General features: G+C 38.8%; 1 protein-coding gene across 1 annotated transcript in view; it reads right to left on the bottom strand.

Annotated features, from left to right (window-relative positions):
• The window catches only part of GMPS (guanine monphosphate synthase), a 72200-nt gene that overhangs the window by 26185 nt on the left and 23179 nt on the right, over window positions 1–22836 (bottom strand). The window contains exons 4-10 of the mRNA XM_011959089.1: window positions 20986–21167; window positions 16657–16771; window positions 12431–12528; window positions 9836–9939; window positions 4906–5099; window positions 4511–4676; window positions 898–1049 (exon numbers count right to left, since the gene is read on the bottom strand). Of these exons, the coding sequence (XP_011814479.1) occupies window positions 898–1049; window positions 4511–4676; window positions 4906–5099; window positions 9836–9939; window positions 12431–12528; window positions 16657–16771; window positions 20986–21167 (1011 nt within the window). The remainder of the gene's footprint in view (window positions 1–897; window positions 1050–4510; window positions 4677–4905; window positions 5100–9835; window positions 9940–12430; window positions 12529–16656; window positions 16772–20985; window positions 21168–22836) is intronic.

Raw genomic sequence — 22836 nt, 5'->3', positions numbered from 1 at the left:
CCTTGAGCCCAGGAGGTTGAGACTGCAGTGAGCCAAGATCATGCCACTGCACTCCAGCCTGGGAGGCAGAGCGAGATTCCATCTCAAAAAAAAAAAAAAACAAAACAGCTGAGCATAGTGGTGCATGCCTGTAATCCCAGCTACTCGGGAGGCTGAGGCAGGAGAATCGCCTGAACCCAGGAGGCGGAGGTTGCAGTGAACCATTGTACTCCAGCCTAGGTGACAAGAGCAAAACTCCACCTCCAAAAAACAAAACAAAGGTATGTGAACATTCCATTCAAGAGCTTGAAATTAGCCATTGAGATAACCAATGAATTAAAGTCTATCATCAGCTGAAGACATCTATTCTTAAAAAGTTAAAATAACAGTCTGGCAATGTAAGCAAACGTGTTTATTAAAACATAAAACAGTTGGCTGGGCGTGGTGGCTCACACCTGTAATCCCAGAAGTTTGGGAGGCTGAGGCGGGCGGATCATGAGGTCAGGAGATCAAGACCATCCTGGTCACCATGGTGAAACCCCGTCTCTACTAAAAGTACAAAAATTAGCTGGGCATGATGGTGCACACCTGTAGTCCCAGCTACTCAGGAGACTGAGGCAGGAGAATCACGTGAACCCAGGAGGAAGAGGTTGCAGTAAGCTGAGATCGTGCCACTGCACTCCAGCCCAGCCTGGTGACACTCCGTGTTTGGTGAGACTCTGTCTCATAAAACAAACAAACAAACAAACAACAGTTTCTACTGGTCAATATAATGACAATATACAGTAAAACTCTCAGCCACATAAGAAAAAGGAAAAAATTAGCAAATTTCATTATTTGATATAGCGACAAGGAAAAACAAATACAAAGATTCACATCAAAAACAGTACATGTTGAGGATATTAAAAACAAAGGTACCTTAACAAAAGTATCCCCAATGATTTTTCTTTTCTCTTCAGGACTTGTGGTCATATTTAACGTTTTGCTAATTCTTTTCCGTGGGGTTCTATCTTCATCTGATATTGGTAGGGTTGTTGTTCCATTGTAGAAAGAATGAGCAGCATTTATCACTAGAGGAAAGGGGAGAAGCAGTTTAAATTGGTATAACATGTTTTTTTAATCAAAAATAACAAGTCAAACTACAGATAGAAAAGTTATTTCTTTTCCAGGCTGAAGAACAGTCCATGGTTCCTTTGATCTCCCCTAAATCTGCCTACAAATTTCAATAAACTATCAATATTCAAGAATTACTGGCCAGGCCCGATGGCTCACACCTGTAATCCTAGCACTTTGGGAGGCCGAGGCAGGCAGATCATGAGCTCAGGAGATCGAGACCATCCTGGCTAACATGGTGAAATCCCATCTCTACTAAAAATACAAAAAAATTAGCCGGGTGTGGTGGTGGGCACCTGTAGTCCCAGCTACTGAGGAGGCTGAGGCAGGAGAATGGCGTGAACCCAGGAGGCGGAGCTTGCAGTGAGCCGAGATCGTGCCACCCTAATCCAGCCTGGGCGACAGAGCGAGACTCCATCTCAAAAAAAAAAATAAATAAATAATAAAAACAAATAAATAAATAAAAAAGAACTATCAATACATCCTGAGTAAAAGAATTCAGATACAGGCACTCATTAAATGTTATTTCTGTGAGAATCTCCTGGCATTTAGATCTAGGGCCATGACATCACAAATTATGCTGATTAGGACTGGCACGGTGGCTCACGCCTGTAATACCAGCACTTTGGGAGGCCAAGTTGGGTGGATCACTTGAGGTCAGGAATGTGAGACCAGCCTGGCCAAAATGGCAAAACCACATCTCTATTAAAAACACAAAAACCAGCTGGGCATAGTAGCACATGTGTATAATCTCAACTACACGGAGGCTGAGGCAAGAGAATTGCTTAAACCTGGGAGGCAGAGGTTGCAGTGAGCCGAAGTCGCGCCACTGCATTCTGGCCTGGGCAACAGAACAAGACTCCACAAAAAAAATAAAATAAAATTATGCTGATTGTTTTCCCTCTGTTTAGTGCTTCATCAGAGCAACAAGCAAAAGCCACAGCAAGAATCATAGCCCCAAAGGAGTCAAAAGCACTGATTCCTAAACAGAATCAAAGTCGTCTGGAATCACACACTAGTGTCTTGTAAAACTGATACTTATGAACACACGTTTAACAATTCTTGGCTTTTTATTTAACGACAGGAAACTAAAAACTGACTAAGATCTCTATTTGCTAATAAAACTTAGCTACTGGAGGCCTTCACTGTAAGACGACAAGGCAGCTTGCTATTTCATTGTGGAAAAGCCAGTGAATTTGTAGGTCTTTCCTGAACCTGGTCAACTACCCAGAGAAGACATCTACTCTCCTGCCTATTGGCATTCTGGCAGTTGAACAGAAGAAGTGGTAGCAAGAGGGAGTTGCCATTCAGCATAGAGACTTTTACTTAATCCTGTTCTTAATGTAGAGTCTTACCTCCACCTTGCTTAACTATGCCTGGTATTAGTAGGCTCAAGTCCAGAACCTCTCTTGTTTAGCCCCTCTAGAGAATATATCCACAGTGTTCTGATGGGGAAGGAGAGTGCAGTTTGCTCCTGTGCTAAGGAAAAGGATCTGCTTCTTAGATATTTAATCCATTTTAGGCTAACCCAGAGACCAATGCCCCAAAAAGAACCCAATGCTTCAAATTCCTGAGCCTCCTCAGAAGTCTACAGCACAAATCAGCTTGCTTTCTGTTGGCTTCCTTCCCACCCCACCCCAAGGTTGTGAATTCCTCCATTCTGCTATGTCAGTTACCAGGGACAGATCCAAGTTTTGAAGGCCTCCTTCAAGAAACAGAACAAATAAGATATTAAAAATCTTAAGTTATACTAGGATGGCTACCAAGTACTTAACTATACACAGAAATAATTGCAAATCACATATATACCTCTAAACCCATACTAAGCACATCCCCAGCTCATCTTTGTCTTAGCCTGATCTCAAAATGCCCACGGCCATTCCAGCACCACCTAACAGAGAACAAGTTAGAGTTGAAAGAAAATAAACAACTACAAATTATCAAAATATCTTACTTGCAAATTTCACAAAAACATATGACCATGTGAAGATACCACTGGAGACCTTCCCAGGATGTTGAGACCTCCCTAGCTTAAACAGAGAAAATCCACCTCTACCCATCTGCTTTCCACTTCCCAACATTTTATTGAAAGCATCTGTCTGCTATCATCTCCTCTATCCCTCATCCTTATGGTATTACACTGTTTTATGCTTTTACTGTTATTTTAGAGAAGTTTCAAAGAAATAGACTCATGTTCACATCATGCTTACCTACAAGTCTTCATTTTATTCAGCCTTTTGGTATCAATTCCAATTAATTCAATAATACGTACAATAACTTGTATCATTAAACCACTGACCTCATTTCATTATAACTATCAATCTATAAATTGCACCTTGTTTTTTTATTTTTTGAGATGGAGTCTCACTCTGTCGCCCGGGCTGGAGTGCAGTGGCCGGATCTCAGCTCACTGCAAGCTCCGCCTCCTGGTTTCACGGCATTCTCCTGCCTCAGCCTCCCGAGTAGCTGGGACTATAGGCGCCCGCCACCTCACCCGGCTAGTTTTTTGTATTTTTTAGTAGAGACGGGGTTTCACCATGTTAGCCAGGATGGTCTTGATCTCCTGTCCTTGTGATCTGCCCATCTCGGCCTCCCAAAGTGCTGGGATTACAGGCTTGAGCCACCGCGCCCGGCCCGCACCTTGTTTTTAAAAAGTATAAAAGGTATCTACAAAAGTAAATGTTATTAAGGACTAAGAAATTTATTAGTGGCCCTTTAAAAAAAAAGTATAGAATCTTCACCTCTCCGACAATAATCTTTTCTGTTTGCAAAATAATCTGTATATCCATACCTGAGGAGGGTTTGGGTAGCCTCATGCTATATAAATATCATGAAATAGAGTGGGAAAAGATAATTTCTTTTTCTTTTTTTTGAGATGGAATTTCGCTCTTGTTGCCCAGGCTGGAGTGCAGCAGCATGATCTCTGCTCACTGCAACCTCCACCTCCCATGTTCAAGGGATTCTCCTGCCTCAGTCTCTCGAGTAGCTGGGATCACAGGCACCCACCACCAAGCCTGGCTAATTCCTTGTATTTTTAGTAGAGATGGGGTTTCATCATGTTGGCCAGGCTGGTCTCAAACTCCTGACCTCAGATTGATCTCCCTAAGTGCTGGGATTACAGGCGTGAGCCACCGCGCCTGGCCAGGAAAAGATAATTTTAACAGCAAATGACTAGAAGAGAACTGAACAGTAGCTGGAAAATGTTAACTTATCAATCTATGTATAAAATTAGCAGAATCAATAGTTTAAAAATTTATACTGAGACGTCCCTTACACCAGAGGTAATTGTAAAAATGAAAAGCATTTTCAACCTTGAGCATACTGAGAAAACTGTAATTGTGCTCACTTAAACCATAAGACTAGATTTGATTACACAAGTCCTAACATGTAAGTTAACTTTTCTGGGGTTCTCCAATACCTTTGACCTGAATTCCAAGCTTTTTGAGGGCCTCTTCAACAGACTGGCTTTCTCGTTTTCTCATAAAGCCATTATCAATGTGTACAGCAATGACTTGATCTTGGTTCAAAGCACGATTTAGCAAAGCTGTACAAACTGTTGAGTCTACTCCACCACTGAGTAAAACCTACGGGGTAAAATGAAAAATCAAACTAAGCAAAACAAGCAAAAAAGAAAATAAACACTATCAGCTTAAATAGTTACCTAAAAGTGCTATTTATATCAAAGATATGTATGGTAACTGGAAAAACACTCTAAAATTATAGAACATTTAAGGGCTGTGTTGAGGACTCTAGCTCCTGGATTCCAACATTATTGATATAAATTTGTAGACTTCTAGATAATAAATTGCTTACCAAAACTTTTGACGTGCCTACTCTCTCTTTGATCTCTCGAATGCACTCAAGTTCTCTGTTCTGCACCGTGAAGGTTCCACTGCACCCAGCTATATCATAAAGGAAATTCTTCAGTATTACTTTTCCATTTTCTGTAAGGCCAACTTCAGGGTGGAACTGTGCTCCATATAATTTTTTAGATTCATTTGCTATGCCTTTATAGAGAAAATAGTCACAAATTAAAATTTTTTCATGCTGAAAAGACTCAAGCAATAACCACAATTAATTAATTTCTCACAACCTCTGCCTCTATGGTTTAAATTTTCTTTTTTTTTTTGGAGACAGAGTCTCGCTGTGTCACCCAGGCTGGAGTGCAATGGCATGATCTCGGCTCACTGCAACCTCCGCCTCCTGGGTTCAAGCAATTCTCATGCCGCAGGCTCCCAAGCAGCTGGCATTACAGATGTGTGCCACCACGCCCAGCTAATTTTTTGTATTTCTAGTACAGATGGGGTTTCAATATGTTGGCCAGGTGGCCTCAAACTCCTGGCCTCAAGTGATCCACCTGCCTCAGCCTCCCAAAGTGCTAGGATTACAGGCATGAGCCACTGCTCCCAGCCAATTTCATTTTATTTATTTTATTTTATTTGTTTTTTTCATGTGTTTTGTTTTGTTTTGAGACGGAGTCTCACTCTGTCGCCCAGGCTGGAGTGCAGTGGTGCGATCTCGGCTCACTGCCACCTCTGCCTCCCATGTCCAAGTGATTCTTCTGCCTCAGTCTCCCGAGTAGCTGGGACTACAGGTGCCTGCCACCATGCTCAGCTAATTTTTTAAATATTTTTAGTAGAGACGGGGTTTCACCATATTAGCCAGGCTGGTCTTGATCTCCCGACCTTGTGATCCGTCTCGGCCTCCCAAAGGGCTGGGATTATAGGTGTGAGACACCAAGCCTGGCCTATTTTATTTTTTAGACAGGGTATTTACTGCTCTGTCACCCAGGCTGGAGTGCAGTGGTGTAATCATAGCTCACTATAGTCTCGATCTTCTGGGCTCAAGTGTTCCTTTCACCTCAGCCTCCTAAGTAGCTGGAATACAGGTGCGTGCCACCACACTCAGCTAATTTCTAAATATTTTGAAGAGACGGGGTTTTATCCTGTTGCCTGCTGAACTCCTGGGCTCAAGTAATCCTCCTGCCTTGGCCTCCCAAAGTGCTGGGATTACGGGTGTGGGCCACTGCACACAGCCTTCTTCCTCTATAGATTTTTAAACTGATATATCTCACTGGATTTTTAGCTATAGGAAAAATAAATACATAACAAAGACAAAAACTACACTGCTGTAACCTTTCTTTATAAAGATCTTTCTTGACACAGCAATTAATGAGCTATAGGATGGTACATTAAGTCCCACACAGAGATTATTTAACAGTATTCTCACCTCTCCACCCAAGTTACTTCAGTTGCCTTGTCTATCTAGTGCACTGATAATTCAATTTTGGTTCTCATGTTCTCATGTTGCACATGGCTTTCAAATGCCTTGTACAGCTACCAAGTTCTCATATTAAAAGAATCTCATATATCAGACTTGTCAGAATATACTGTTTCTTTCTTGACTACTATTAACCACAAATATATATTCACCTATTTGACTAATGTGTTTCCAGCAAATATTACCTACGGGGCAATAGATGTTAGGCTAGGTATTTTACATGTGCATGTGTTACCCCTATTTCATAGCTCTGAGATATCGAGAAACTTGTATGAACTCTCAGGTAATTAAGTAACTAAATCAGGCCTGACAGGCTCCCTAACTCATACTCATTCTACTATACCACAGTACTTCACACCTTATTTGGCTCTCAGGATACCACTCTCTTGGTTTATTTATTTTACTGTCTATTCCTTCTCAATCTCCTTTGCTGGTTCCTCTCCATCTTGCCCATCTCTATATATGAAAGTTACTCAGTCCTCAGCCCTTAAATCTCTTTTCTAAACATTCTGAGAGATCTCATACTCTCATCACCTTAAAATTCTGTCTGTATGCCGGTAAACCCCCAAATTTATACCTCCAGTCCAGTTCTCTCCTCCGAAGTCCAGGCTCACATATACAACTGCCTATTCAGCACCTTTGTTTTGATGTTTAATACAGCACCTTGAATTTAATATTGCAAACTCAAACTCCTGAGGTCTTTCCAATCAGGTAATTAGAAACATTTTCCTTTTGGTTCCTCAGGCCAAAAAACTTGGGAGTTAAAACTTGATTCTACTTTTTCTTCCTCACTCCATATTCAATCTAACAGCAAATCTTGTGTCTCTCCCTTCAAAACAGTGGAATCCAATCACTCCTAACAACGTCTACCTCTATTACCCTAGTCCTGACAACTTCCACCTCTGCCAACCTGGTCCTAACAACTTCCTCTTCTACTGTTATAAAAAAAAACTGGGTTCTTTTCACATAACCAGGAAAAGTTAGGCACGCAGACACTTTGAAAGGTAAGGAGTAATGGAATTTATTGAGAAAAAAGGAAAAATCTCTCAGCAAAGTGAGAAGACTTCCTGTTAACAGGCCCCCATCTCACAGATTGAATCCCAGGTCACCACATAGGAACGGAAAGGCCAGGTTCCTCCCTCCTGCAAAGGGTGAGAACTTCCTGTGGCTCCACCCTGTTCTCCCAGTAGGCAGGCTGGTGGGAGATTCTCCAGGTACCCTCCCCTTTTATCTTCTTCCTGCATCTATCACTACTATCTTGATCCTGACAACACTGTCTCTCTCCTGGTTACTACAATAAATTCCTAGCTCGTCTTCTTGCTTCTCTTTCACCCTGTATATTTTCTCATCACAGCTTAATCCTGAAATTAGATCACATCTCTCCTTCATTTAAAACCCCACCTCGGCCGGGCGCGGTGGCTCAAGCCTGTAATCCCAGCACTTTGGGAGGCCGAGACGGGCGGATCACGAGGTCAGGAGTTCGAGACCAGCCTGGCTAACACGGTGAAACCCCGTCTCTACTAAAAAATACAAAAAAAAAAACTAGCCGGGCGAGGTGGCTGGCGCCTGTAGTCCCAGCTACTCGGGAGGCTGAGGCAGGAGAATGGCGTAAACCCGGGAGGCGGAGCTTGCAGTGAGCTGAGATCTGGCCACTGCACTCCAGCCTGGGGGGACAGAGGGAGACTCCGTCTCAAAAAAAAAAAAAAAAAAACCCCACCTCACTATGAGTAAAGCCAAAGTATAGGAGTGGCCAAAAGGTCCTGTGTTCTGGCATCCAACTACCTCTCTATACCTTCTTTCACTCTCCCCGTCATGCTTATGCTGCTCCAACCACATGGATTCCTTGCTGCTCCTCAAATATGGTACCCACCCAGGATCTCTACTGCTGTTTCCTCTTTCTCCAAATATCCAAAAAGGTTAGCACTTATTTTCTTCGTGTCCAATGTCATCTTATAGGAATGCCTTCCCTGAATAGCCTATAAAATTGCAACAACCCTAATCATACATATTCCAGAATACCCTCTTCCCCCTTAGTTTTTCAACGTAAACACTATCTGACTCTGACATATTCCGTATTTCTTTATTGTTTACTTTCCCTTTTTTCCAGTGTTAAACAAGAATTTTTGCTATATTGGTTTTAGGTTTTGTTTTCTTTTTAAGAGACAGGGTCTTGCTCTGTTGCCTAGGATGGAGTGTAGGGGCGCAACCACAGCTCAACACAGCCGTGATCTCTTAGGATCAAATGATTCTTCTACCTCAGCCTCCTGAGTAGCTAGGACTGCAAATGTGCATCACTATACCTGGTTAATTTTTTTTTTATTATTTTTATGTAGAGATGGAGTCTCACTATGGTGCCCAGGCTGGTTTTGAACTCCTGGCCTCAAGCTCCACCTTCCACAGTCTCTCAAAGTGCTGAGTCACAGACCCTCAAGTGAGAGTCACCACACCTGGCCTGTTTTATTTATTGCTAAATCCTTGACACCTAGAACTGCACATGACACATAATAAGTACTCAAATGTTTGTTGGATGAATAAAAATACACAAGCCTATCTACCATGGTTGATCTTTTTTTTTATGAAAAACCTTTTAGTATAAAAACCATTCTTGAGCATTCCTATGCTAATGTCGGTTAAGTAACTGCAGGCAGATTACTAAATTCAGCATATCCATGACAAATCTTTTTTTCAACTTATTATTTAGCTGTGGCATCTCAAAGAGAACTTTATTGATAAACCCACCTTTTTCTTTCACTGACTTCCAGGACTATTAGTGACCATTTACATTATTCAGGTAAGCAAGTCAAAACCCCAAACAGCCAGAAAGTCAATTTCCCTTCCTCAAAAAAGTAGAAAACAAAATGGTTTAAGAGCATGGGTCAGCAAACTTTCTGCAAAGGACTAGAGAGTAAATAGTTTAGGCTCTGTGCAACATATACAGTCCCTGTATTTTATTATAACCCTTTAATAATGTAAAAATCATTCTTAGCTCCTGGACATTAAAAAAAGGCAAAAGACAAGATTTGACCCACAAGTCACAGTTTGCCAACCCTGGTTCAGGGAAATCTCTTGAGTACTTATTTGGGTGCTATGGGCTATGTATACCTGAGAAAGGAATAAAGACAAGTAACTCTGAATATAGTATAGTAGGAAGACAGCAAGTTCTCAAATTTTTCCTGAGTCATAAAAGTATAGTGTTTTATGTTTGAGAAGCTTATATTAGGATGAACGTTGTTCAAAGTATTTCAAAGCAAACCAGTAAACCAGTAAGTGAGAGACTTCTGGATAATCCTCTTATTATTAAATTCCCTTCATAACAGTTAATCCTACATTCATTATCTTTTAAAAAAGAGAAGAAAAATCAGAAGAAAAAGGAAAAATCAAAGAGTACCTCATACAGAAGCATATGCTTACTCTTCAGATAAAGTTTTTAAAATGAACTCTGCAAAACTTTGAGAATTTTCACCTGCTACTATGTTTCCAGAACGTGCCACAACCTTGAATCCATCAGCTACTTTGTCTACACTATCTCCATGTGTAAGCAAAACAACTTCTTCCTTCTGAAGGCCCCTAAACATACAAAAAATAAAACACACAAATATCTTAATTAAAAACATGATTCCTGGGTTCTTTTGTTTTAGAAACACAAGCTTGCCATACATGATTAGAAAAACAGAAAAAAAAAAAGTGACAATGGAATACTGCTAGCATTCAAATATTACGTCCATTACAAATAAAGCCATAAAAAACGATAAATCTTAAAAAAGGCAATCCATAAAAACTGGAAGGAAACTAGAACAAATAAATATATGCAGTTGGTAGTATAACCAGACACACAGGAATAATTTCAAGAGAGTATAGAACAATAATTTCAACATTATATATCTGTTGAGATTTATGTTAAGAACAGAGGTATTTCAAAGACCTTAACACTTCATTCGGTAGTCTTATGTAAGTAGTAATAGGACTCAGTACTAAAACTATTATCCTGTAACTGTAAGTACAGTATAGATACAGGCATATGGTAGGTTAAAACAAATAATATAATTAGCATTCAACATCTTCAGCTTAAGAGTAAGGAGATACAAAATCAAAAGAGTTAGGTAAAAACCCTATAATCTTTCATTTTAACTGGAAATAAGTATACACTAATGATTCTGTTTTCTAATTCTTTTTTTTTTTTGAGACGGAGTCTTGCTCTGTCACCCAGACTGGAGTGCAGTGGCCGGATCTCTGCTCACTGCAAGCTCCGCCTCCCGGGTTTACGCCATTCTCCTGCCTCAGCCTCCCGAGTAGCTGGGACTACAGGTGCCTGCCACCTTGCCTGGCTAGTTTTTTGTATTTTTTAGTAGAGACGGGGTTTCACCGTGTTAGCCAGGATGGTCTCGATCTCCTGACCTCGTGATCTGCCCGTCTCGGCCTCCCAAAGTGCTGGGATTACAGGCTTGAGCCACCGTGCCCGGCCTCTGTTTTCTAATTCTAAAAGACTAGGTACTGCCCAACTCTGTTGTACCAATGTGGACCTCTAGTGCCAAACAAATAAATGATACTTAGTTAAGAAAGTGTTACTTAAGAGATTTAAGTAACATTAATCAAATGTAATGTGTAGACTTTCTCTGGACCCTGATTCAAACAAATCAACCATAAAAATATACTGTTTACGTTATGGAAAATCTGACTAAGAACTCAATATTAAATAATATTAAGGCACGGCCAGGTGTGGTGGCTCATGCCTGTAATCCCAGCACTTTGGGAGGCCGAGGCAGATCACCTGAGGTCAGGAGTTCAAGATCAGCCTGGCCGATATGGTGAAACTCAGTCCCTACTAAAAATACAAAAAAAAAATCGCCTGTAATCCCAGCTACTCAGGAGACTGAGGTGGGAGAATCACTTGAACCTGGGAGGTGGAGGTTTCAGTGAGCTGAGATCGTGCCACTGCACTCTAGCCTGGGCATGCAACAGAGCGAGACTCCATCTCAAAGATAAATTAAATTAAATTACAAAATAAGTAATAAATAATATTAAGGAATAAAAATGTAAATTAAAAATAAAGCAAGAAGATAAAGTACATTAATGACAAAAAGATATTTTGGGGTTTGTTGTTGTCATCATTGTTTAGGAATAGTATAGGTTATGATAGAGTCTCAGAATTTTAGAACTAGAAAGACAGAAAAATGTCAAATCTTAACCAAATCTTTATGTTTAAAGCTTCTTCTGGTATATCACAAACAAAATTCCTGAAATGGTTCTCAAAATTAGTCACATGAAATAGGGATGAATGCATGTGTCAATACCTCTCCATTATGAAGCTGAACAAGCACTGCCTTTCAAACTCATTTTGGCAATGAGTAACTTCAGTTTAAAAAATTCTTTTGAGCAACTTTGGCTTTTTTATTGATCTTCCTTTGAAAATAATCTCCGGCAGGGCACGGTGGCTCATGCCTGTAATCCCAGCACTTTGGGGGGCCGAGGTGGACGGATCACAAGGTCTAGGAGTTTGAGACCAGCCTGGCCAATATGATGACACCCTGTCTCCACTAAAAATACAAAAATTAGCCGGGTGTGGTGGCTCACACCTGTAGTCCCAGCTACTCGGGAGGCTGAGGCAGAAGAACTGCTTGAACCCAGGAGGCGCAGGTTGCGGGGAGCTGAGATGGTGCCACTGCACTCCAGCCCGGGTGGCAGAGCAAGACTCCGTCTCGAAAACAAAACAAGAAAAAAAAAGAAAGAAAGAAAAAGAAAAATAATAATCTTTAAAAACAGATCAAAGAGTGAAAAGGGAAAATACAAATGTTGATATACTATATATGATTCCAAATAGGGTTCCACAACTGCACAGGTGTTTTCAAATTTCTTAAATACCTTCCTTATTCCCTATTAACATCACCACCATCCCATGTTGTCTTGACACTCAATTGGAAGGCAAACATGACAATTACACTTGTGGTCACTACTATACCCTTAATTTTGTTTATGAATTATAGAATCTCCAATTGTGAAAAATAACAGTATCAACTTTAAATTAATTACTACTGTTCTTATTCATCTAAAAATGTAATACCTGAATAATGAACATGTATTATCCACACTAATGTTGAAAACTCCATCTTCTCTAACACTTTTTTTGTGCACAGTACCTCCAAATACCTTATTCATCATCTGTTCAAAGAAAAAAATTAATGTTAATAGAAATCAAAAGAAAAATTTCCATTTTGTTATACTGATTTAATAATTTATATTATTTATTTTCAGAACACCTGATGTATCTGTATCCCCAAAATAAAAGGAGTTTAATAAATGTAGATCATTTGGTATTGTTATATATAACTATACAGTTATTAACAGGCATTGTTATAAAACAAAATTGGATTCAAAATGTGACCTGCGGTTAAGTTTTGTTAAACACTGGCAGATTTTCCACTTAGTGTACTTTAATGAATTCATCTGCTTAAAAATAGATATCTTAATTACTTACATTTGAGTTTGATTTCAAAGCATTTTAAAAGGTATTCTGAGTTTGGAAAAAGCTACAGCAAACAACAAGAACCTTATACCAGAACAAGAATTAGACAATAAATTTCTCCAAGCTATTTAAATCTTTGGCTCTAAAGGAACAGTATGAAAGCCTGCCGAAGGCTGTGCTGTAGAGATGGGATAAGCAGGAAAATCTGGCCTTTCAGTTAAGCTCATCTGTTCAAGTCCCATAAGCTTATAGACTAAATGGTCTCTTCAATTCAGCACCTCCTCTGTTAATCAATCTTCTTTTCTTATTTATCATTTACATGTTCCAAACTTTCCACCTCAGATAAATATACACAAGATTTTTGCAAACATTAAATCTGCAGTGATATAAACACTCCCACTCATCTTAATGCATCTGTTCCACAACAGGTATCAGAAGATATCTGCCTTAATAATGTGTAATGCAGGTTGACCCAGCCCCTGACAGGAAATAAGACAGACGACTTAAATAAATGTTCATTCTTTTAACTCAGAGTAGCATATTCTTCAAAACCATTACCAAATGGTGCCCTCTACATTCTCCTTTTAGGTATTCACAATACACTGTCCCACAATAAAGGTTTGCATTCGCTCCAGCAGTAAAGACACCTGCTAGCACTTGTTTAACACAGTATTTGTCAAAGTAAAGACTCAGAGACAAAACTCTTTACTGTAGCACATTAACTAACATGCAGTTTAAGAAACATTGCTATGGTCTAATCAGTTCCCTTGACTCTAGTCTTGCCTATCTTCCAGCAATGTTCTAGAGACCTACCAGTGTTAGCTACTACAGTATAAAGATGATTATGTTAGTCTATGATTAAATTCTTCATTAGCCCTCTAGCATCTACAGCAAGGGTTGGTAAACTTTCTGTAAAGGGCCAGAGAAAAATATTAGCCTCTGCAGGCCCTGTGTCTGTACCAACTATTCAGTTCTTGCCACTGTAGCTCAAAAGCATCCATAGACAATACTTATAAAGAAATGCGTGTGACTGTTCCAATAAAACCTTATTTATGGACACAGACTTGAATTTTATTTTCACACATCACAAAATATAATTTTTTTCAATTTCTCAATCATTTAACAATGTAAAAAAATCATTCTTTGCTTGCAGGTCATGCAAAAACAGGTGGCAGACCAGATTTGGTCTATAGGCCATAGTTTACTGACGCCTGGTCTACAGGATAAAATCCAAGTTCCTTATATTAAACACAAGACTTCCTTACCTGACCCTTGTCTAATTTTTGGTTTCACCTTCCCCCTCATTTTCTACTCCAGTCCATTCAAACTAGAGTGATTATCAAAATAGACTATGTTCTTTCCTCCCTGTCTTCAGGTCTCCTTACAGCCCAAGGGCCATAGCAAAGTATATGGCCAGTATGGATTCCTGATAAACCCCAAGGTTCTAACTGCCTCAAGGAAACCCATATAGTACTCCAGGTCCACTACCCAATCAGATCAGATCCTCTTATCTTTCTTATATATCAAAGTTTTCTAAGTTTTAGAATGGGAAGGGAGAAAGGGAAGGAAATTCTGCCCAATAAAAATAATTGGACAAAATCTTGTGGGAGTATATAAAGAAGCCAAGTAAAACCATAAAGAGTGAAGAGACAAGTCACAATCCAGAAGGCATCTGCAATAACATATAGTTGGGAAAAGTTTAGTATCCAGAATATATAAAGGCTCCCACAACACAATAACAAAGACAATTTAATATAAAAATGAACAAGTATCTATAGTAAAGCAGACACAAATGACAAATAAACATATGAATCTTACAATAACAAGGAAAATTAACTTTGAGACTATAATGTGACCCTCATTTAATACCTTTGCAGATAAGAAAATACAAAAAGAAATCTAATCATGTCAAGGGTTGGCAGGGATATAGAGCAGAAGATGTTTTTATACATTGTTGTGGGAACATAAATTGAGGGAAAAAATTATCATTTACCTAGTGAAGCTGAAAATGTACATTATGACCCAATATTCCTACTGCCAGTTACCCTGGAGAAAATTTTGTGTATGTATAACACCAGAAAACAAGTACAAAAATATTCATGGCAATATTGTCTATAATAGAAAAAAACTAGAAAGCCAACAGTATGAACACTGGAATGTAAAAGTAACATGCTATATTCAAACAAATTCAGTAGTGAAAATGAATAATTTACAGTAAAATGTACTAACATGAACGAATCTCAAAACCAAAGTTGAAAATAATACAGGTAGTATGACTTCACTTATATATAGGTCAATAAACAAAACGAATATATTATTTAGGAATATAAACATACGTATAAAACTATAAAAAAAAAAGAAAGGGAATGAATAATAAAATTCAGGAAAGTTGGTCGCCACTGATAGTAAGAGAAGAATGTGAATGGAGACATACAAAGAAAGTTTCAAAAGCTCTACCGATATTCTGTTTTTTATGCTGTGGGGTGTAAATCAGTAAGAGATGTAAAAGGGAGCAGAATAGATATTTTTCTTCTAAAGCAAAGAATCACGAGGAAGCAATTAGAAAGACTGTCAGGAGAGTCCAGTTAATGGGAAAAGATGGTATATAAGACACTGAAATTGCTCAAATTTCAGAATGTCATGGGGGGCAAAGGTATACACTTAGGTACTAAAATTACCCAACCTAGTTACTAAGTAGCAGCCCTTTACAAACAATACATTAGCTAGACGGCATCATCTATATCCTTATTTTATGGAAGGACAAATTCTGCCCAAATAACCAAGATCGGCATATCCCATTATCTTACTACAAAAGTTCAGATGATAATAAAGGCAAAAATTGTTATGCATTTAACATCAGCAGGTCTGGCTTTGGCTGTAAGATATCCTATCGAATGACAGAACAATTTGGCCTTATAATTATATCAGGAAACTGACATAATGGGGAAACACTAAGCCATTATCTCTTAAATTAAAGGAGCATTTTTCAGACATATTTCACTCTAAGTAGGCCCTAAAAATATAACTTGTGAGATTCTTCCTTAGGAGAAGTTACAATGCCTCTCAATATACTAACAACCATTTAATATAATTTTAAGTTGTGCTATATGATTAACAATGAGTACTCGACAAAGAAAATCGAGCTACTCCGGAGGCTGAGGCAGGAGAATGGCATAAACTCGGGAGGCGGAGCTTGCAGTGAGCTGAGATCCCGCCACTGCACCTGCAGCCTGGGCGACAGAGCCAGACTCCGCCTCAAAAAAAACAAACAAACAAAAAAAAAAACAACACATAGTCCTGACTGATCTGTGGCCTATAAGGGATATTAATGAGACAAACTGTGAAATGTGAAGGAGTCTGTGGATTAGATTCTAACAATAAGTCAATGTTAACTTTTCTGACCTGGATAGTTGTACTGTGGTTAGGCAGTGAGAGTGTCCTAATATTTAGGAAATATAAGTAACAGGGCATCACGTGTGCAACTTTCAAACGGTTCAAAAATGTCAACAACTGGAGTATTAGGTAAAGGTATACAGGAGCTCTGTGTACTATTTCTGAAAATTTTATGTAAATTTGCATGTCCAAGGTTTTTTAAATGGATAGTGTTTTGTTACATGAAATAGTATACTTACTACTCTGGAAATAGATTCCCTATCAGGCCGGTTCTGCCATACTAGTCTGGCAATTCACATATTTGTAATATTTGCACAAGTTATCTCATCCAACTAATCCTAAATATCCTAAAGAGAGAAAATACTAATACAGTATGAGTCACAAGCAGAATAAAATATAAGTAAGCTTTCAAAACAAATTTGCTGACATACCTGCATGCCATAGCAAATTCCAAGAACAGGCTTGCCAATAGTGAATATTGCTGGATCAAACCAAGGAGCATCTTCAGCATACACAGAATTAGGTCCTCCAGAGATGATAATAGCACTGTGATTTAAGGAACAATCAGTGAAGAATCTCTGTTAATTTTTACACAAGGTCTATGCCCTCTCTCCCTTGGGCCACTGAGGGAAACAACACAGATTCAGAAATTTTGTTGTTTTTGGTAGAATGTAGCAAATTCTAATTATATCACAGCGAATTACCATCCTACATGGTTTAATTATTTTTACTGTACTTTACTGCAATGTTTAGAAGTCTATCAAGCATTTACTTGTTAATAAGCACAAACTTCCAAATAGATAATACCAATGTTTCCATCTGTGATACTTAGCATGGATTTGTTTTACTTCTTTCCTTATCAGTGGAAGAAGTACATAAGAATTCTGGAGATGATGAAAACACGGGTCTTCTCAGAGCCTAGCAGGTCACGGAACAACAACTGAAGGTATTATGAAAGCCCTAGGTGGCTCAGAGCAAAATACTCTACAACAAAAGACGGCAGAATAGAAAGAATAAATTACCTAACTTTGCCTGTTTACAGCATCCACCATCCCCAGCAATTTTCCCTGAGCCCAGGAAAGGGAGCTAGTAACAATTCTGCCCCACATGCCCTGCTCTCAGAAATCAGGCCAGTAGTATAATTTAGCTACCTTACAATTTGCAGAGCATGGGTTAACTTGGGAGTCAAACTACTACACTAAGGGAAAACTCCAAACTGAGGCCTATGTTCCTCTCCTGGCCATTAATACATCTACACTGGCCATCAGTATTCACTCAAAAAATTTAAACATTTTAATACCAGGAATTTCACAAAAATTCAGATTTCTGGATCTTCTTTAGGGAAAAAAGAATCTGGAAACACTGGGCCTTCACTCTGGTATAACTACAATCAACTGGAATCATAAAGAGGCTTGCACCTTCAAGCTGCACATGCTCTCCAGTTTGCCACACATGCCCACTCACACAATAAAGGTATACTTAGTCCTTTTATTCAATTTAAGGTACTCTCTAACTCATTTCGAGTTTGCAGATAAATCGGTTTCATCTGTATTTCAAAGAAAAAGGCATTATAAAATCTAATCAAAATTTACTTACAAATTTGGATTGCAACACACTTTTTAATTAGTGGTTCCCTGTAATATAAAAATATACAAAGTATATTGCTAGATTTATAATAAATCCAGAAGAATAATATGACATAAGTCAAATTTATTTTTTAAAAAAATCTCAGTAAGGCTGGGCATGGAGGCTCACACCTGTAATCATAGCACTTTGGGAGACAAAGATGAGCAGACTGCTTGAGCCCAGGAATTCAAGACCAGCCTGGGCAATATGGCAAAACTCCATGTCTACAAAAAATTTTAAAAAATAAAAAACAAAACAGTGAGAGAAAAAAAAAATACTCAGTAAGCTAGGTCATTTTTTTAAAAAACAGCAATTTCAATGAGCTCAAAAGCACCTTTTGAACTTTGTATGGGCAACCTGAGACGTGGTAAACATTTGCCAGCATGTGTACTGCAAAAGAGAGATGGATGACAACCTACTCAGATGATAAATATGAGATCTTTAAGGTAACAATTCTAAATGGGGATGGGGTTACCCCTAAGGGTAGATCTATAACCTAACTCCTTAAAAATACAGAAGCTAAGGTCAGGTGCAGTGGCTCACACCTGTAATCCCAGCACTTTGGGAAGTCGAGGCGGGCGGATCATGAGGTCAGGAGATCGAGACCATCCTGGCAAACATGGTGAAACCCTGTCTCTTACTAAAAATACAAAAAATTAGCCGGGCGTGGTGGCGGGCGCCTGTAGTCCCAGCTACTTGGGAGGCTGAGACAGCAGATTGGTGTGAACCCAGCAGGCGGAGCTTGCAGTGAGCTGAGATTGCGCCACTGCACTCCATCCAGCCTGGGCAACAGAGTGAGACTCCGTCTCAAAAAGAAAAAACAAAAACAGAAGCTGATATTCTGTAAAACATACTTAATAACCAAGACCTCTAGATTCTATTATATTATACTTAGTTTCACAAAGGATAACCACCATTGGACTGCCTAGTACTCCTTAATCTGTCCTTAATCTGCTAAATTACTCAAGGATATAAGATTCTTAGTGCTATTAAAAAAACAAAAAAGTCATGGACTTAGTTAAGGATAAAACTCAAGCAGTACTTAAACCAATTATGAACGTCTTATTTCAACAAATCTTTAAAAGCTAATCACTCTTTGAGCCTTCCATTTCTACCCTGCTATTTTGAAACTAACTTGCAATTACAAGGCCCAATAAGCCATAATTCATTCCAAATACCAATTTTATGTATCAGGCAGATCAAGCTTCTAAAAATAGATGGGCCATGTGGGGTGGCTCAGGCCCGTAATCCCAAGAGTTTGGGAGGCTTGAGGCAGGCAGATTACCTTAGGTCAGGAGTTCGAGACCAGCCTGGCCAACATGGCAAAACTCCATCTCACCTAAAAATGAAAAAATTAACCAAGCGTGGCAGCACCTGCCTGTAATCCCAGCTACTCGGGAGGCTGAGACAGTAGAATCTGCCAGGTTGAACCTGGGAGGCAGAGGCTGCAGTGAGCTGAGATCACACCACTGCATTCCAGCCTGAGCAACAGAGTATGAGACTCCATCTCAAAAAAGTAATAATAATAACAAAAATAAGTAGATGGAGATGTCTCTCATGTCACAAGATGTTCTAGAAAAGGGGTGGTCAAATAGTTATTTCTGCAGAAAGGATTATAGTAATAAAAGCCACAGTGATATAGTTCCTATTCTCCTGCTACATAAGGGAAATTTGAGGTACAAGCTGAACCTAGACACTGTTTATGACCAAGTGACATGAAACCCATTAGATTTCTCTCGCCAAGTATTCAGCTATCCTATTCTAGTATCTATTTAGTCTGTTACTTTGCTGGGGATTTTTCATTTGTTTTGGGTAAAGGGAATGATGGAGCTCTGATCTGACAGAGAGCCATTCAGATTTATCACACAGTTTTCTGATCCCTCTAAAAAACTAGTTCTTACTGGTAAATAGTCAGCTAAATTAGATAAACTCAAGGGTCCCTTGTTACTCTAAAATTCTATAGTTTAAAAGAGAGAGTCATTTTTTATCTGTATCCTAACACTAGAGCAGAATTAAATTTAAACCCGCCTTTTCTAATTTCTAATTCACTCTACTTCAGAGTCAAAAAATCACAGGATAATGCACACATTGTCTGTGAAGTCTTTAAAAGTTCTTTTAACCACTTTCACACTAGAAAGATAATTCTTTTAAGAAAAATAAAATTTTAAATTTTGGGAGAAGCATAGTACATCTAATATTAAAGTTTAAAACCCAATTAAGGACATAAACTACAGTTGCTTGCTTCTACATAACAGTCTTAATTTAAGAAAAAACAACAATTAAAAAAAAATTAAAAAGCATGACATTGGCCGGGCACGGTGGCTCACGCTGGCAATCCCAGCACTTTGGGAGACTAAGCAGGCGGATCACCTGAAGTCAGGGGTTCGAGACTAGCCTGGACAACATGGTGAAACCCATTCTGTACTAAAAATACAAAAATTAGCCAGGTGTGGTGGCATGCGCCTGTAGTTCCAGCTACTCCAGAGGCTGAGGCAGGAGCGTCGCCTGAACCCAGCAGGTGGAAGTTGCAGTGAGCCAAAATCGTGCCACTGCACTTCAGCCTGGGTAACAAAGTGAGACTCCGTCTCAAGAAAAAGAAAGCATGACATTAACCAAAAATAGCTGCTAAAGGAAGAAACGATATAAGCTGGCCGTTATTTTGACTAGTTCTAAGGGTACAAGCTGTCAAAATTAGCCCGTATATTAGATTTAAGAAATCTTCTCCATACTTTAGAAACTAGTCTATTGGGACAGGAAGCAAAAACACTTATTGTACACAGATTTCTTCTCTTTGGAGTATTCTAGCCAACCTCCTACTTTCCTTTGATAAAATGCTTTTGGGTAAATGAATGAATGACCACAACAGCTACATCTAACTCTGACCCAAAAATCCTATAAAACATAAAATACTCAAAAGATAATAAGTTCTTTCAACTGTGCAATTAAAATTAATCCTTTTAAACTGAAAGCTTAAATTTTTCCTTTTCTCCCCAAATCAGAGCCATGGGAAATTTCTCATAAAACCCTTCCATATCTTATTTTCATAGAAAAATTCAGTGCTCAAGCAAATTAATAATAAAATATTCCACAATCTAAGTTCAATCTCCTCATAAAAAGATTAGTGAAAAGCCTACCGGAATCCTTGTTCTTTTATAGCAAATGCTGGTGTTTCCAAGGGGAAAATTTCAGACTGCACGAACAGTTCCCTCACTCTTCGGTCTATGACTTTCCCGTACTGAGCACCAGCATCCAGAATGACAACAGCTCCTTCATAGTGGTGGTGGCCATCCTTAAGGTCTCCTCCAGCATTCTCCAGCTGCCAATATCAATACAAATACAAAGTCTTAATTATGAAAATTAAAGTTAGAGTACTTAAAAAAAAAAATTAATGATCACTGTCAGCTCCAAAACAACACAGGAATGAAAACTTAGGACTTTCTGAGTTACCAATTCAAAATATCCCTTTTAAAGGGAAGATTTTAATATATATCCATGCATGGGCATATATTAAACACTTAATAAATGCTACCATTTATTGACTATTTAATATAGTGATCGTGTGTATATATACCTTATATATACGACCTAATGGTAGGATGAGCATACAATCCAGCTGTGCCAAAATATAGTCCTGGTTTATGTTCCTTATTATGTCCTTAATATGTTCCTTAACATATGTTCCTTAATATGTCCTTATGGACATTGTTATTAACAGTACATCCTTTCGATCTCAAAGTGTCCCAGTTTGGACAATAAGTTATTTGGTCACCCTATCAATAGTCACAACATTTTTATGAGGGATATATACTGATAGGGAAACTAAAAGTTTGATGCCAGACTATAAGCATGGCCAAATTCACTGTGTTAGGATTTTTTTGTATTATCTGAGGAAAATGATATATGCATCTAACTCATAACACTAAGATTTTTAAAAGGCCTTTTAGGCTGGGTGCAGTGGCTCATGCCTGTAATCCCAGCAATTTGGGAGGCCAAGGCAGGTGGATTACCTGAGGTGAGGAGTTCAAGACCAGCCTGGCCAACATGGTGAAACTCTCTCTACTAAAAATATAAAAAATTAGTTGGGCGTGGTGGCGGGCACCTGTAGTCCCAGCTACTCGGGAGGCTGAGGCAGGAGAATGGCGTGAACCTGGGAGGCGGAGCTTGCAGTGAGCTGAGATCATGCCACTGCACTCCAGCCTGGGCAACAAGCGAAATTCTGTATCAAAAATAAATAAAAATAAAAAGACTTTTTAAATCTAATCGCTGTCAGGTATACATGGATAACACTTTTCTGAAAGGTTAATTTGGCAGAATGTCAAGTTGTTAACTGAAATATACTGAAATACTTACCTGGAAGATGTTTCAAAATAATGCAAAAGTAGGTGGCTATGGATGAAACAAGATTGCTCAGGTACTAAAATCACTGAAGTTGGGTGATAGGTACATTAAGTTCATTGTACTAATCTGGTCTCTATCCTGGGTTTTTTGTTTGCTTTTTTTTTTTTATTGGTATATTTTAAATTTTACATAAAGAAACTCTTTAAAAGTTTCTGTGTACCCTGGATATCCACTTATAGGAAGCATATACAGTATAATGCCACTTAAATATGGCTTGTATGAAAGTGTAAAAGTCTGTATGCATGCATAAAAAAGGAAGAGTATGGCTGGACATACACCAAAATATTAACAGAGTGATGAAGTAGTTCGTCTAAATAATGGAACTATACGTGATTTTATATTTTTATTTCCTTATACTCTTCAATATCTCCTAAATGTTTACAATAAACATATTAAGGGAGGTCTTCTCCCTCTAGTTGTAAAATTTGCACATAAAAACCTTAAGTCAATCTGTTAGCCACCTGTGTAATCTTTTCCACCCTTCATCCCTTCTCCATTTGTCTGCAAAAAATAAATGCAGGCCTCACCTACAACACCATTATTCCTTCTGCTGCAAAAAGGAACAAGTGTTCAGGCATGGTAGCTCA

The sequence above is a fragment of the Colobus angolensis genome, unplaced genomic scaffold (assembly GCF_000951035.1).
Source record: "Colobus angolensis palliatus isolate OR3802 unplaced genomic scaffold, Cang.pa_1.0 Scaffold48, whole genome shotgun sequence".
Classification (NCBI taxonomy): domain Eukaryota; kingdom Metazoa; phylum Chordata; class Mammalia; order Primates; family Cercopithecidae; genus Colobus; species Colobus angolensis.
This window is presented reverse-complemented; position numbering and strand designations above follow the sequence as displayed.